Source organism: Juglans microcarpa x Juglans regia, chromosome 1S, assembly GCF_004785595.1.
Source record: "Juglans microcarpa x Juglans regia isolate MS1-56 chromosome 1S, Jm3101_v1.0, whole genome shotgun sequence".
In the NCBI taxonomy this organism is placed as follows: domain Eukaryota; kingdom Viridiplantae; phylum Streptophyta; class Magnoliopsida; order Fagales; family Juglandaceae; genus Juglans; species Juglans microcarpa x Juglans regia.
In genome coordinates, this window is record NC_054595.1 from 22,333,256 (window position 1) to 22,349,255 (window position 16,000).

At 33.3% G+C, this 16,000-nt stretch overlaps 2 protein-coding genes and 1 pseudogene across 3 annotated transcripts; 2 read left to right on the forward strand and 1 right to left on the reverse strand.

The window, feature by feature from the left end:
- Window positions 1–2,683: 2,683 nt before the first annotated feature.
- LOC121247426 (receptor-like protein Cf-9 homolog) lies at window positions 2,684–7,112 on the forward strand. The gene is made up of 3 exons (XM_041145779.1): window positions 2,684–2,740; window positions 3,055–5,500; window positions 6,934–7,112. Exons 1-3 carry the CDS (start codon window positions 2,684–2,686, stop codon window positions 7,110–7,112), a joined length of 2,682 nt encoding a protein of 893 aa, XP_041001713.1.
- An 88-nt stretch (window positions 7,113–7,200) lies between these two features.
- On the forward strand, window positions 7,201–9,395 carry LOC121247427 (annotated as a pseudogene). The gene is made up of 5 exons (XR_005937249.1): window positions 7,201–7,392; window positions 8,042–8,320; window positions 8,434–8,569; window positions 8,655–8,766; window positions 9,068–9,395. The product of XR_005937249.1 is annotated as a malate dehydrogenase, cytoplasmic-like (transcript).
- Window positions 9,396–13,461: 4,066 nt separating this feature from the next.
- Window positions 13,462–15,655, reverse strand: LOC121246975 (transcription factor MYB14-like). The gene is made up of 3 exons (XM_041145305.1): window positions 15,429–15,655; window positions 15,117–15,246; window positions 13,462–14,413 (listed from the first exon to the last, which is right to left on the reverse strand). Exons 1-3 carry the CDS (start codon window positions 15,559–15,561, stop codon window positions 13,822–13,824), a joined length of 855 nt encoding a protein of 284 aa, XP_041001239.1. The 5' UTR covers window positions 15,562–15,655; the 3' UTR covers window positions 13,462–13,821.
- Between the last annotated feature and the right edge of the window lie 345 nt (window positions 15,656–16,000).

Here is a 16,000-nt window from a genome sequence, read left to right on the forward strand (position 1 = left end):
AGTAATTAATATTAGTGTGGTACGTAGCATTAGTTATCTTAAAATGTGACTCCGACGCAGCAGTACTACGAGTCCATTCTCTGTTAAACACACTCATAATTTGTTATGGAATCAAAATGATTATAATAACATTTACAATATAAATTTTTTATATTAGTTAACGTGACAGGCTTCTATATTGATAATGGATTGAGTATGTCAATAAAAATAAAAATAAAAACTTGCTATTAAAATTTTCCTTTCAGAGAGTAAATGAACAGAGGCTGAACTACATGGTTACTTGGGGGTACTTTAGCCCCAAAATTTTGGAAAAGTGCAAAAAAAAAAATTTTTTTTGAGGAATTTTTATAAATAAAGGAATTTTTTAGGAAATGAGTAATCGGTATTGTTAAAAAAAGTAGTGTAAATTTATAAGAAAAATGAGCATTTGTGACAGATTATTTACGACGAGAATAATTATTTGCGATAAAAACACTCATTTTAACAGGAAATAATTATTTTCACAGAAAATATATGATTACAAATAAAAAATTTTCTTATAATGAAATTTAGAGGTGTCAAATCATATTTTTGGTTCGTACCAAGTTAAGAATATACGATTATCTAGGTAACTCAACTCGATCCCTTAAGGTAAACGTGTTAAACTTTTAAACCTTAATACAACCTATTAAATAACGTGTCCTATTATGTCATCCATTTTGACTTGTACAATAATTAATTAAAAATATATCAATACAACATGATTCATTTAAACTCATTTTATATAAATGGATTACTCTAACACGAATAACTTATTTGACCTAATTAATATAATTTCACATGAAAGTTATAATCTATATATATTAATAACCACAATATCTTAAAAAAATAAGACTAGCTATTTAGTAACAAAAAAATCAATATTTTAACATATAATAAAACTAATATTACAAATCCTAAAATAACAAATATGATCAAAGGTCCAAAATTATAATCTCAACTATAAAAGTATAAGCATACTGAAAAATACCAATATTAGAACTCAATAATAATAGAATTGTAATATTGAAATAAAATCTAAACGAATCAAAATAGGTTTATTCATGTTAAGCGAATTGACCCGTTATTGATCCGTTTATGACTCGTGTTTTAATTAGTCAACTCTTTTCGATCCCAACTATTTAACATCAAACTCAAATTCGTTAATTTCATATTTATTCGATTATATTGAATTGACAAATCATGTCATATATTTCCACCTTATATAAACTAGATTTGAAATATATATATATATATATATATATATATATATATATATATATAAACTAGACTTGGAAATCGTGAAGAGTAAACGTAAAGGAAAGAACTAGGAAGAAGCACACGTACAACTAGTAGCAACGACTGGAAAATTTCGGTAAACGATGTGAAAGGGTACGCGAAAGCAACGACCGGATGAACATATTTTTCTATCTTAGCTGACAACGAGTATTTTTGGTTTAATTGTGCTTAGTAAAATATCAATGGATAATAAAATATCTCATTATATATTTCCTTATAATTAAAAGTCTCTATCATCCGATAAACAGTAATCTTATTTTATACTTTCCTTCTTCGCCTCTCTCTTCGCCTCTCTCTACATCTTCACAGTATTACTCTTCACAAAATCATCATAAATTACTATAACAAATCACAAAATTACCACAAAAATATATTAACTAGAAAATTATATTAAAAATCATTTTAATTCAAAACTTCTACACCGTGCTGAGTTTTCTTTTCTCCACCGTGCAGAGTTTTCTTTTTCTTTATTTTAGAATTTATTTAATATTTATAATTTTTAGGCTTTACTCAAGTAGTTTTTGTATTTTAAATTTTTAGTGAAACTGTTTTTTCAGAATTTTCTTATTCACACAGATTTTTTTGGTTAAATTAATTAAACTGATTTTCTAAACGTTTTTTAAACAACCTATTTTTATAAGGAATTTTAGTTAAAACGACTTTTCACATTTTTTTAGATAACGATATTTTTATAATTCTTTTACTTAAACCAGATTTCTTTTTAAAAAATCAGCTAAACATAATTTTTTTTGAATTTTTTAATTAAAATGATTTTTTTTTTTTTTAAGTTGAACAGATTTTTAAATTTTTTTTAACTTCAACATATTCTTAATAATATTTTTAATTCAAATAATTTTTTAATTAACTTTTCATAATACTTTGACGTATCAAACCGTGTACAAACACTCATATAATTTTTTTTTTTACAAAAAAAATAAAAGAAAAAATTTTTTGAGAGCAAAATAAGGTCATCTGTCTCATAAAAATTATTTTCATCTTTAATTTATATTTTTTTATTAAATAAATACCTTAATTTAATATTGGTGCGCTATTTGATGCACGAAATTTCTTACAAGAAAATTTTCCTTTTTCTAAATTGAAATGAAAAAAAATTAATAGGAACGGCACATGTCAAGTTTTGATTTGCGGACTGTAAAAGGCTTCGTCAAGTGACAAACGGCCTTTTTACGGAGTTAATTGCCAATTGCTAAATTTTACAATCTGTATGAACGTTGAAAAAACTCTAATTATAATATTAAGTTGTACTTTTCATTTTCTTCTAAGTGTGAATCCATACGGATTCAGAACTTCTTTAGTTAATTCGTCATATTTCCTAAGAGAGAAAGATCATCACGCGGTTCATGCAATGCCGACGGTTACTTTCACAAGCCTTCAATTTCACGGAAACGACTTGACTTGGAAGGTGAGTTTTTGAACTCTTTATCACTTGACTTGGAAAGTGAGATAGCTTAGCATGCACACGAGATGACGACTTGACTAATTTAAACATATGGTCCCCTGCCAACTCATTCAAGATTAGTTTAAATTCAGCACCTACTCGTTGAATGAATGAAATCATCTAAAATTCATTTCCTCCATTTCTTTTCTGATCTCTCCCCAGCTCCAATATTTTAGACAAAGGATTTATCCTTTCCTCTCATCATCTTGATCGTGCGCTTTCTTGTTTCATTGATGATGTTTTATCTTATACTTTCTGCCTCTTCTTCTGGCGTGCAGCCCTTGTGCCATGATGATGAGAGATTTGCCTTGTTGCAATTCAAGGAAAGCTTCATCATCAATCGGTCCGCGTCCGAAGATCTCTCTGCTTATCCGAAAGTTTTATCGTGGAAGCCTGATCAAATCAGTGATTGCTGCAAGTGGGACGGTGTAGAGTGCAATAAGGACACTGGTCATGTCATCGGCCTCAATCTCAGTAGTAGCTGTCTTAAAGGTTTTCTCAATTCCAATAGCAGCCTCTTCCGCCTTGCTCACCTCGAGAGCTTAAATCTAGCCGACAATCACTTTAAGCGTTCTCCACTCCCAACTAGTTTTAGGCAGCTTTCAAGGCTAACAAATCTCAACCTCGCTAACTCTGTATTTTTTGGCCAAATCCCTACAGAAATCTTAGAGCTCTCCAAGTTAGTTTTCTTGAGTCTCTCATATAATCCGTTGTTGAAGCTCCAAGAATCTGGCCTAACAGTTATAGCTCAAAACCTCACAAACTTGAAAGTACTATCTCTTAAACAGGTTGGCATATCATCCAACGTTCCCAATATCTTGGCAAACTTATCTTCTTTAGCAGTTCTATCTCTAAGTGAGTGTGACCTGCATGGTGAGTTTCCCGTGGGAATTTTCCATCTACCTAAGCTTCAGCGTCTTAATATACAGGATAATGAAAACCTCAAGGGCTGTATCCCAGAATTTCACAGAACCAGCCCCCTTAATTTATTGATACTTGGAAACACGAGCTTCTATGGAGAAATACCATCTTCACTAGGTAACCTTACCAATCTAATTGTTTTAGATCTTCAATCAAGTAGGTTGCACGGTTCAATTCCACAGTCAATATCTAGGCTTGTAAATCTTGAAACTCTGTATCTCAATGATAACTATTTGAGTGGCAGGGTGGAGTTTGAGTTGTTTCTGAGACTCGGAAAGCTAGTTGAATTGCAGTTATCTAGAAACGATATTTCATTGCTTACAAATCCGAGTACCAACTCAACTTTTCCAAAATTTAGGATATTATTTATAGCTGATTGTGACTTGGGTGAGTTCCCAGAGTTTCTGAGGAACCAAGATCAGCTGGAGCTATTAGATCTTCGTGGAAACAAAATTCACGGCCAAGTTCCAAAATGGATGGGGAATATAAGTATAGAAACTCTCTGGCTTTTAGATCTGGAAAACAACTTTCTCACCGGTTTCAACCAACTTCCGGTTGTACTCCCCTACGTTAATCTAAAGTCACTAAAGCTTGATTCTAACATGCTTCAAGGGTCACTGCCAATCCCGCCACCTTCCATTGATTTCTATACGGTCTCAAACAACAGACTGACCGGAGAAATTCCACATTTGATTTGCAATCTAAGTTTAATAACTGAGCTCGATTTGTCAAGCAACAACTTGAGTAGCAATCTTCCTCAATGTTTAGGCAACTTGAGTGCTTCTCTCACAAAATTGGATCTACACAACAATAGCTTTCATGGAACCATTCCTCGGATCTGCGGTGAAGCAAACGAATTGATGATGATTGATTTCAGCGAAAATCATTTACAGGGGCGTGTACCGAGATCATTGGCAAATTGTACCAAGCTTGAAGCTGTTAATCTTGGTAACAATCAGATTCATGATATTTTTCCTTCCTGGTTGGGCATTCTTCCAGAGTTGAGGATTCTCATTTTGAGATCTAATGAACTCTATGGTACAATAGGAAGTTCTGATAGCAATTTAGATTTCCCGAAATTGCACATCATTGACCTCTCAAATAATGATCTTACCGGCAAGTTGCCCTCTGAACACTTCCAAAATTGGAAAGCCATGCAAATCGTCGATGCCGAGAGCTTGAAGTACATAGGGCAAAACCAAATTCTAGTGACACTTGCAGGAGATAGAATGAACCATATCTGCTCCTACTCAATGACAATGATCAATAAAGGCACGAAAATTGTATACCATAAAGTTCCTGATTTCTTCATAGCTATTGATCTCTCGAACAACAGATTTGAAGGAGAAATCCCAGACGTGGTGGGGAATCTGAAAGGACTTAATTTGCTCAACCTTTCCTCAAACTTTCTCACAGGACCTATCCCATTTACATTGGCATACTTGACAAGGCTAGAAGCATTGGATCTGTCTCAAAACAATTTGTCTGGTGCGATCCCTTTGCAACTAACGGAACTCACTTTCCTTTCATACTTTAATGTCTCCCATAATCGTTTGGAAGGACCTATACCACATGGGAAACAATTCGACACATTCGACAACAGTACGTTTAGTGAGAACTCTGAATTATGTGGAAGTCCTTTGTCAAAGAAATGTGGGAATCCTGAGGACTCACCGCCTCCATCTTCAAGCCACAACTCAGAATTCTCATTTGAATTTGGTTGGAAAGTAGTCGCGATTGGATATGGATGTGGATTCTTGTTTGGAGCTATGTCTGGGCAAATCGTAATCACAAAGAAGTATGGTTGGTTTATGAAGACGTTTGCAATTGGGCAGCCGAACCGAACAAGGGTGAATTGGAGGGGCCACAGAAATGAAATATAAGAATGTTTCCATGCACAATGTCTGTAGTACGTACTATTATTGTGGCTTTACTTTTCTTTTTCTATTTCCTTCTCCCCCCCCCCCCCCCCCCCCCCCCCCCTCCTCTTAGATGCTATAGGAAAGGGCCATGGATAGATGTTTGTACTGAAAAGAATCTGTTGTATTTTCCAACCAAGCTCTCAATAAAACAAGTGTTGTGAAAGAAAATTAACCACAGAGATTTATGGCAGTGAAAGCAGAGATCATGCCCAGCTCTGGTGTATTTCCATTCCAATTAATAGTAATCGTTACACTTGGGTTCTGTATATGATGATTAGAGAGAGGTAATGTGCACAGATATACCTAAGATAAAATAAAGAGTGTTAGTCTGTTAATCTGGAGAATTGAGCTTCATATTCATCTTCATCTTGAGCTACTACTACTGTACTCTGCTGCACCTTGTCTGAACCACCTCCTCCATTCACAGATATTTGTACAGAAATACAAAAGATTGAACCAATCATTTTCTTTTATTACCTAATCTTTTCATTTTTTTTTTTTCGAATGCTTTGTGGCATATCTGATAAGAATTTGTTAAGAGTTTCTCAGAACTTTTTTGTGCCTTTGATAATATTAAAGAGCCGTAGCTGTAATAGATGTATAATTCTTTTCACAACTTGTTTATAATTTTAACAACTCTTTACATTTTTCTTATTGAATGCAAATGGAACAAAAGATTCCACCTCCCGTGAAAATTAGTTAGAGAAAAATAACCTCATCTACGTAAACCATTTTAAGCAGAAAAGTATTGCACAGGTCGCCTCACGGACTTGTCATTTGACTTGCTGATATGGACCTAAGCTTTTGGTACCATGTTTGGTTTATGTGACAATGGTAGTTTTTACAGTGCGTGTTTTGAATTTCCAAATTGTTGAAGTTATGGTATTGGCTGTCCCACAATCAAATCCATTAATTATCCATAGTTGAATAAAAGTGTTACTCTCATATTGATTCTCACACATAGAGTGTTCATTCCACAATAACATACTGAGCGAGCTAAATATTTCTTGTTTAAGTCAATAAAATGTCAGAATTGGCATATGAATGGTTAGTCCACATTGTAGCCGTGTTTTTAAAACACGTTCTTTGGCTGTAGCTACATCTTCATAACGAGTCATTGAAGATGCATATCATGTTGTTAATACCATGCTCATGAGTCATAATATTGGGATTTTTTTTGTGACTTATGTCATCCTCTTCATAGAAAATGTAGCCTTAGCACATTCTCCTTCTTATGTGGTTAATTTTGTAGTTATCCACTATACAGCATTTCTTTACAATTTATATTTTGATGATTTGTTGCTGGACTTTCAGGACAAATCGGATATGCTCTCGTGCCTATGATTGCTAGGGGAGTGATGTTGGGTCCCAACCATCCTGTGATCCTGCACATGCTTGATATCCCACCTGCTGCAGAGGCATTGAATGGGGTGAAAATGGAGTTGGTGGATGCTGCATTTCCTCTACTTAAAGGTATGTTTATGGCCTCTTAAATCTGTCAAATGTGGATGACATCACTTAAGCATGAGCCATACACTGCTTTTTAATTTGCTAAGGATCTTTTAGGGTACGAGGTACGATATGGTATATATTGCACATGTTGTTGCTACAACATATGTTGTTGAGGCATGCACTGGGGTTAACATTGCAATCATGGTTGGTGGGTTTCCAAGGAAAGAAGGCATGGAGAGGAAAGATGTGATGTCAAAAAATGTGTCAATTTACAAGACTCAGGCTTCTGCCCTTGAAAAGCATGCAGCTGCAAACTGCAAGGTGAGTGAAATTTGTAAGAGCAGGAAATAAAATTTAGTTATTTTTGTTTGCTTCACCTTATCATATAGTCTATGCCGTTTTAAATCCCAAATCCTCAAGCTGCATGGATGACGATTAATAAAAGTTAGAATCAAATCATGCCTTAATTCTGTTTCCCTTTTTCTTGACTGGCATCCTGAAATTAATTCCATACATGTAACATATTAAATCTAAAATGCTCTGAAAAACTTAGGTGTGAATGTATGCACCATGAGAACTAGATGGCTTTATTTCTGTTTAGATTTCATCTACTGATCTATCACTTAGATCAATGAGCTCTAGTTTGAATGGCACCTCCTTCCTTTGTAATCACAGGGTGGAGAGTCAACTTTTAGGTTGAAGATCCACTGGGTGTAAGTAACAGTAAGAATCATCACTTAGAGTCGGGCAATTTCAAATTTTTATTTTTATAAGTCATGATGCTTGGCATAGACTATGCTTGGCCTAGACTATAGTTGTCCCCATTGGGAACATGGAACATTTCGTTATGTACTAAACCAATTAGTTTGAAGTTCTAAGTAAAACTTTCCAGATGATTCCATGTCCCCACAACGACTGTATATGAAAATGAGCAAGCACAATGTTTAGATTCCTTCTACTTCCTATGCAGGTTTTGGTTGTTGCCAACCCAGCAAAATACCAATGCACTGATATTGAAGGAATTCGCACCATCAATCCCTGAGAAAAATATTACTTGTTTGACTAGACTCGATCATAACAGAGCCTTGGGCCAGATTTCTGAAAGGCTAAATGTTCAAGTTTCTGATGTTAAAAATGTTATTATCTGGGGCAATCACTCATCAACCCAGTATCCTGATGTCAGCCATGCAACAGTGAAAACATATTCTGGAGAGAAGCCAGTCCCCGAGCTTGTTGATGATGATGCATGGTATGAAAATGGATTAATAGTTAATTTAGTTTGTTACTTATAAAAAAAAATAGTTAATTTAGTATGTTTGTATTGAGTTCATTGAAGTGTTGATATGAATTTCTTTACCTAAGGATGAAGGGAGAATTCATAACTATCGTTCAACAACGTGGTGCTGCAATTATCAAACCTAGGAAACTATCAAGTGCATTGTCTGCTGCTAGTTCTGCTTGTGACCACATACGTGACTGGGTGCTTGGAACCCCCGAGGTTGGTATCATTCTGTCTATTCTTTGATTGTATAATGTGCAAAAGTTCGTTTCCTACACAATGACCATTTTTTCTGCAATTTCAGGGCACTTGGGTTTCCATGGGAGTATACTCTGATGGTTCATACAATGTACCAGCCGGACTCATTTATTCATTCCCTGTCACTTGTCGCAATGGAGAGTGGACGATAGTCCAGGGTAATTTTCATCATGCACTACTAATTGTGTTTTTTTTTTTTTTTTTTTTTTTTGGGTGGGGGGGTGTTCTTCGTGCTGCTTCATCGTTACCCGTGAATGACAGATAAATCTGGTTCATATTGAGTTGTACTTGTAGGGAAAAATTCACGGCTTTGATCAGCAACAAACTATTTTTTTAATGAGTATATAAGCACCAAACTATTAAAGAATAGATTATTTACATTATTTGTTAATCTTCAGTCTAGGATTCTCTTGGAGAATCGAACCTGTTTCTTGACCTTGTTGTCTTCTATCTGCCCAGGACTTTCAATCGATGAATACTCGAGGAAGAAGCTGGACTTGACAGCAGAGGAGCTCACTGAGGAGAAGGCCTTGGCTTACTCATGCCTCTCTTGAATGCTCTTGTTCCTTCTCTAATGTGGTAGTACGTCCGGCTCTTTCTTGTGTGTCAACTGAAGTAGCTGGAGTTTTGAATAATGCCATTGTTAAAGATTTAGAGGAACTGTTAATGATGGAGAAGCTGCTTCTATGTATTTTATACTCTTTGCGGCTTGCATTTCTACTTGGATGCTTGAATTTATAACTATCATCCTAATTAATGGATTTTATCAACTTAATATTTGAATGTATGGAAGAGGCTCTGTGGATCCATAAGATGTAATTTTTTATTTTATTTTATTTTTATTATTGGTTCTCCCTGCATGCATTACTGTTAAACCTGATTACGAGGACATGGTCATGGTTTTTAGCCACTAGTTGAAATATAATTCGATATAGAAGTTGTCTAGATTCCTATCTGAAGCACCATTGGATGCCGACGTCCAAGGTGTTAACAATAATTTATTCACGTGGGCCTAAAACGAAATGTGCGTTCGAATAAATAAGCAAAAGCAACTTTAGAAGAGATCAAAATGTCGGGACTTGTGAAAAAACGCTACGCCGGGACTTATCAAAACTTTTCATAATTTTATTTCTAAAATCTTTTAAATATAAAATATTTTTCAATTTCAAATCTTCAATTTTTTCATCTAATCATTATAACTTTATCAAATTTTAAGACAAAAATTATATTATAACAATATTTTAATTTTATAATAATTTTATACAACTTTTTATCTTTCTTTTTTTTCTCAAAATTCAATAAAAATCTTAATTCTAAATATTTCACTATTATTTATAAAATTCTCATCTCATTACCCAAACATGTCTTTAAGAGATTATGGTGAAAGAGGATAGAGTAGGGATAATTATGAAAGACAACATAATGATCTTCAATCAATAATTACTTATAATTGATTTCAACCGATTTGGCATACTATGGGGGAGATCATCACATTTGAGTAATTAATGTTAGTGTGGAATGTAGGATTAGTTATCTTAAAATGTGACTCGGACGCAGCAGTACTACGAGTCGATTCTCTATTAAACACACTCATAATTTGTTAAGGAATCAAAATTATTATAGTAACATTTAAAATATAACATTTTTATATTAGTTAACGTGACAGGCTTCAATATTGATAATGGATTGAGTATGTCAATAAAAAATAAAATTAAAAATAAAAACTTGTTATTAAAATTTACCTTTAAAAGTATTGGTAATGACCTAACTAAATGTCAATACAAATCGATAATTTAGTTATATTTGTCAAAAAGCTTTAATATTGGACTAGCCAATAGTCTAAAACTCAACATATGAATTACAGTAATTCTTAAATACTCTCTAAAATTGGTAAATTACTGTTCATACTAGATAAGAGTATTTTATTATGTCATCAACCTCTCTCTTTCCCTCATTATTTTCTCTTTTTACAACTCAAATAGAGGCTGAAGTACATAAACCCCCAAAGTTTTCGAAAAGTGCGAACAAATATTTTTTTGAGGAATTTTTATAAAAGAAATATTATATAGTATTAATTTTTATAAAGGATTTTTTTAGGAAATGAGTAATCGGTGTTGTTAAAAAGGAAAAAAGAAAAAAGAAAAAATATAGTGTAAATTTAGAGGTGTCAAATCGTGTTTTTGAATTGTATCAAGTTATAAACATACGACTATATAGGTCAACCCAACTGACCCGTTAAACTCAACGTGTCAAATATTTAAACTCTAATACGACCTATTAGATAAGGGTCATGTCAATATATTTTGATTTGTTTAATAATTAATTAAAAATAAGTCAATACAACACGACTTATTTAAACCATTTTATGTAAATGAGTTAAACTAACACGCATAATCTATTTGACCTGATTAACATCATTTCACATAAAACTTAAAATGTATATGTAATTTCACTAGTTAGTAGCCACAATATCTTAAAAAAATAAGACTAGTTACGTAGTAACAAAAAATATCAATATTTTAATATATAATAAAACTAATATTACAAATTCTAGAATAACAAATATGAGTATAGGTCTAAAATTATAATCCCAATCATAAAACCATAAGCATACTGAGAAATATCAATATTACAACTCAACAATAATAAAATTGTAATGTTGAAATAAAATCTAAACAGATCAAAATAGATTGATTTGGATTAAACTGATTGATCCGTTATTGATCCGTTTATGACTCGTATTTAACGGGTCAACTATTTTCGGTCCAAACCCTTTAACATCTACCTCAAACTCGTTAATTTCAAATCTATTCGATTGTATTGAATTGATAAATCGTATCATATATCGCTCCCTACATAAGCTAGACTTAGAAATCGTTGAAGAGTAAACGTAAAGGAAAGAATTAGGAAGAAGCACACGGACAATTAGTAGCAACGACTGGAAAATTTCGGTAAACGATGTGAAAGGGTACGTGAAAGCAGCGGCCGGATGAACATATCTGAAGATTAAAAAAGGAAAATGCTATTTTCTTCTCATTCTAACTATTTTTCCATCTTGGCTGACAACGAGTATTTTTGGTTTGTGCTTAGTAAAATATCACTGGATATTAATAAAATATATCATTTTTTATATATATACGGAGGTTTGACTTGGTTTGTGAAAAGTTCTTCCTATGGCTTGTTTGTCCACACAGTACGTACACCACTACTACAGCCTCATGACTTTTCACCCCCTAATTTTTATCTTTTCTTTTTCTGATAAAAAAAATGCTATGTATTCCGCTCCCCCTTCCAGTTCTCTCTTCTGCTTGATGTGAAATGTTATATTGTAAATATTTAAAAATTAAAAATTAAAGCCACCTATTAGCATTTTATCTTCAACCTTTGTTCTTCATCTTCAGTAGACGAACCGGAAGACGGCACCAGAAAGAAAGTGGTTAGCTTTCTTGGTTTTAAAATACAGTTGGGGTCAAACATCTAACTCTGATGAAATGAATGTCAGGTTTGAGATTTTCACTTTTAAAGACAAAATGAGGAAGGGATGTTGGGCGAGAGATAAAGTTTTTTTCTTTTTTTTGAATATAACGATTTTAAAACTGTCACGTATATAGCAAGAAGTTCAAAAGTTTTTTTTTTTTTTAATAAAACGATTTTAAAACACGTGGCATATCACGAATAGCAGGAAGCTCAAAATTTTATTTTTTTTTTAATAAAACGATTTTAAAACACATGACATGTCACGTACAGCAGAAAGTTCAAACGGGATGTTTGAGCAATAACTGTAGTACTGTCCTTTTCCGTTTGATCTTCACCACCTTGAACTTAATAATGCATTAATATTGAAAGCTCGAAAATTTGAAATTGTTTTAGAAAAAATAGAAAGCGATTTATTTTTCTAACTAGTAATTAGAAGGTGGAGTACAGCTTACATGCAATGACCAACTGCATAGTACTTTCTTTGAATTAAATGCCTCCATTTTTAATTCAACATATTTCTTCTATATGATCACAGATACTGTACACCCTTTTACATAAGGATCAGAAAAGTTTGGCAAGTCATTACGCCTTCTTTAGATTAACAGAATATCTCAATTCATCTCATCTAATCATTATAATATTTTTAAATTCTCACAAAATATAATAAATAATTCAACTTTTTCAAATCTCAAAATAAAAATAATATTCAAATAATATTTTATTCAATTTTTATTTTTTATCTCATCTCATCTCACTATTCAAACCTGATCTTTAATTGTCATATATAGTATACGATGAGAATATATTTATTATATCCGTATTTTTCTCATTTTTAAATCTCTCTTCTTCTTCTTCTTCTCTTTTTCTTTTTTAATCCTCCATTTCTTGGCTGCACATTTTTTAATCCAGTCCTGATCTTCATCTACACGCGTGCTTTTAATTTATTCTAATTTTCTTTTTAACAAGCATGGCCGTCATAATTGGCATATATTCGAATAACGAATGACTTCTTATGTGTCCCATTTTTAAGATTATAAATAATGATTCTCAATCATAGCGCTATATATTGATATGTATTATTCAAGTTGTGAGTCATGCAGCCAGTACGCCTTGAAATTATTCATTAATTTATAATTGATTTCAACCGATTTGGCATACTATGGCCGGGAGATCAATATCACATTTGAGTAATTAATTTACTAAGCAAGTTGCTCGAAAATTAATTCTCATCGATGGAAATTAATTAATTAGGGATGCCTAATAACAGCCAGCATGCTAAGGTAATTAATGTAAATTAATGTAAGAATATAATTATATATTGCTGTCATCTTCATTATATTAAAATCTAATCAAAAGAATTGACATGGCTAAGGTACTGAAGAAACATAATTTCTTAGTTCAATGAAAGATCTTAGAATTCAAAAAAATACACTCCATTCTTATGAAGTACTCCTTCTATCACTTTACAGTGATATTGATTCTGTGTCGATCATTTTTTTTTTTTTTTACGTAGTTTACTGATCTCTTCCTGTCACCAGTTTAGATACTTTTCAACTTTAACCTCATTGCCAAGATCGATCAGTTCGTCAATGGATGATTAATTCTGGCTCTAGGACTTGGAGACACATTTGCCTTTAAATTGCTGTCCTTTTGTTGTTGCAATTAACGGTCAAAGACGTGACAAAGATTAAGGCATTCAAATATTCCAAGCCGACAAAACAGAAAGCAAAGCCTCTTCAAAATTCCGATGATTCCGGTGAACCCCCTGCTCCGATGAAAAGGTTGTACCAAAACTCCATGCCATCATCAATAATCGAACCAAAATGATCATACCCTGGCTCCACTACTTCAACTGAATTGAAAAGATATTGAGACGTTTGTGATTCATGATCACTAATTGCAAATAAATCAGATGGCACGCTGGTCATGTTCTCGGGCAAAGGTGATTCCGACCACAGACTGTAATCGATCACCGGAAAATTTTCCGACATATCTTCAACCTCAATTATATGGTCCATGTACTGATTGTTTGGTTCCATGGTTATAAGAGAGGCATCTGTGACCGATGAAAAATCACTTGAAGATGTCTGTGGTGACAATGATGTGTATGATGGATCAGTCTCAGACGTCTCTTGATCATGTGGGGCCGGAAGATTCAAGCTGGAGGATGGTGATTTACTTGAGGCATTGGAATGGTTTGTTGGTGTAGGTAGGATTGTTTCCGGGTTGGCCTGATTACGTTTCAATCTTTTCTTCAAGTGGGTGTGCCACACATTTTTTATTTCATTGTCGGTTCGTCCTGCTAATTTTGCTGCAATTGCTGACCACCTGAAAACGAAGGAACATAATTTTCGTTAATGAATCAATGATGCAATAATTTTGATTCTAACTCTCTTAATTATGCACAGACTATATATATAGACATTCATGTGTTTATATTAATGCATGGCTGTGAGCATGCGCAGATGCGCAGCAAAAATATTGCTGTAGCTAGAGCTAGTACTCTTGATTTGTTTTTTTTTTTTTTTTTTTTTTGGTAACAATGGCTTCTAGTCCCCACTGCATACCCTCCAAACGATTAATTAAAAAGACCACTTGATCAAAACCGTTTTAAGCTACGTTTGGGTAGTGAGAATACTTGAAAAGTATTGAAAATGTTTGTGAATAGTAGTAAAAATGTAATGAAAAAATAATAATAAAATATTAAAAAATAGGTGAAAAGTAAGGAATAGTAGAAAAGTAGGTGAAAAGTAATAATAAAATAAAGAATAGTAGTGAGAGTACCTCAAATACTCTCACTTGCCAAACACACCTTAGAATCTCCAGCAAGTTTAAAGTGACTAAACACGTTAATTAGATTTATTTTAATTTTTTCTTGGCGATGTTCGAAAAGATGTTGAAAGTGAAATATGGTCAAATATTGTCATGATTTCTTTAATGGTTCATGTAAGCAGCAATTAAATTATATATGAAACCACCAGAAATAGAGCAATTTCTTAAAGTTGGTAATTCTTCATCGATCGATACATACTTATTTCCAAGCATTTCATGCAATTTCATGATAGTTTCCTCTTCTTCTGTGCTGAAGTTTCCTCTCTTTATATCTGGACGCAAGTAGTTTATCCACCGGAGTCTGCAACTCTTCCCACATCTCAACAGACCTAAACCAAACAAAGAAAACGGGAAAAATTAAACAAATAAAGATCATTACGACAGCATTAAGATAACTACTCTTCTTCCATTTCATACACCTAAAACGAGCAGCAGTACTGAATCCTTGAAAAAGATATGGCTATCTATAGACATATTTACAGAGAAAAAACAGGCAGGATTTTGTAGTTACCGGCTTGCTTTGGAAGCGCACGCCAATTTTCATGGCCATATTTTTGGATGTAGGACATTAAAATCTGATCTTCTTCAGTAGTCCAAGGCCCCTTCTTTAATCCCACCTTGTCACAGCAAGGAGCTCTCACCATCTTTGTTCTCCAAGTCTTTTAACTGATCTGTAGTACTCCAAATACTGATCCCCAGCTCACTTTCTTTTTTAAATGGGATCCTTGAGCTCAAAATGTCCCAAGGTCTTTGTTGGGTATTTATAGATCAGATATTCCACAGAGCATAAAAGTCGCTTGAATGGTCCAGTAGAAGAAGAAGTGCATGCACATGTCTTTCTCACTTGGCAGTTTCCAGGAAGGAAGAAGTCTCTCTCCTTAACCATTAAAGAAAATGAAAAATTACTAAAAAAATATGATAGCTAGTAAGCAGCTGATGAGTATGGGTAAGACTGGGGAGTCGTCGGATAATTCTTTAATTAACGCAATATAATGACCAGTAAATCCTACGAGGAAGCCGATGAGACCAAAGATTATGTTTATCTTTTTTTTATAGAATAATTGTGTACCAAAGAACATAAAA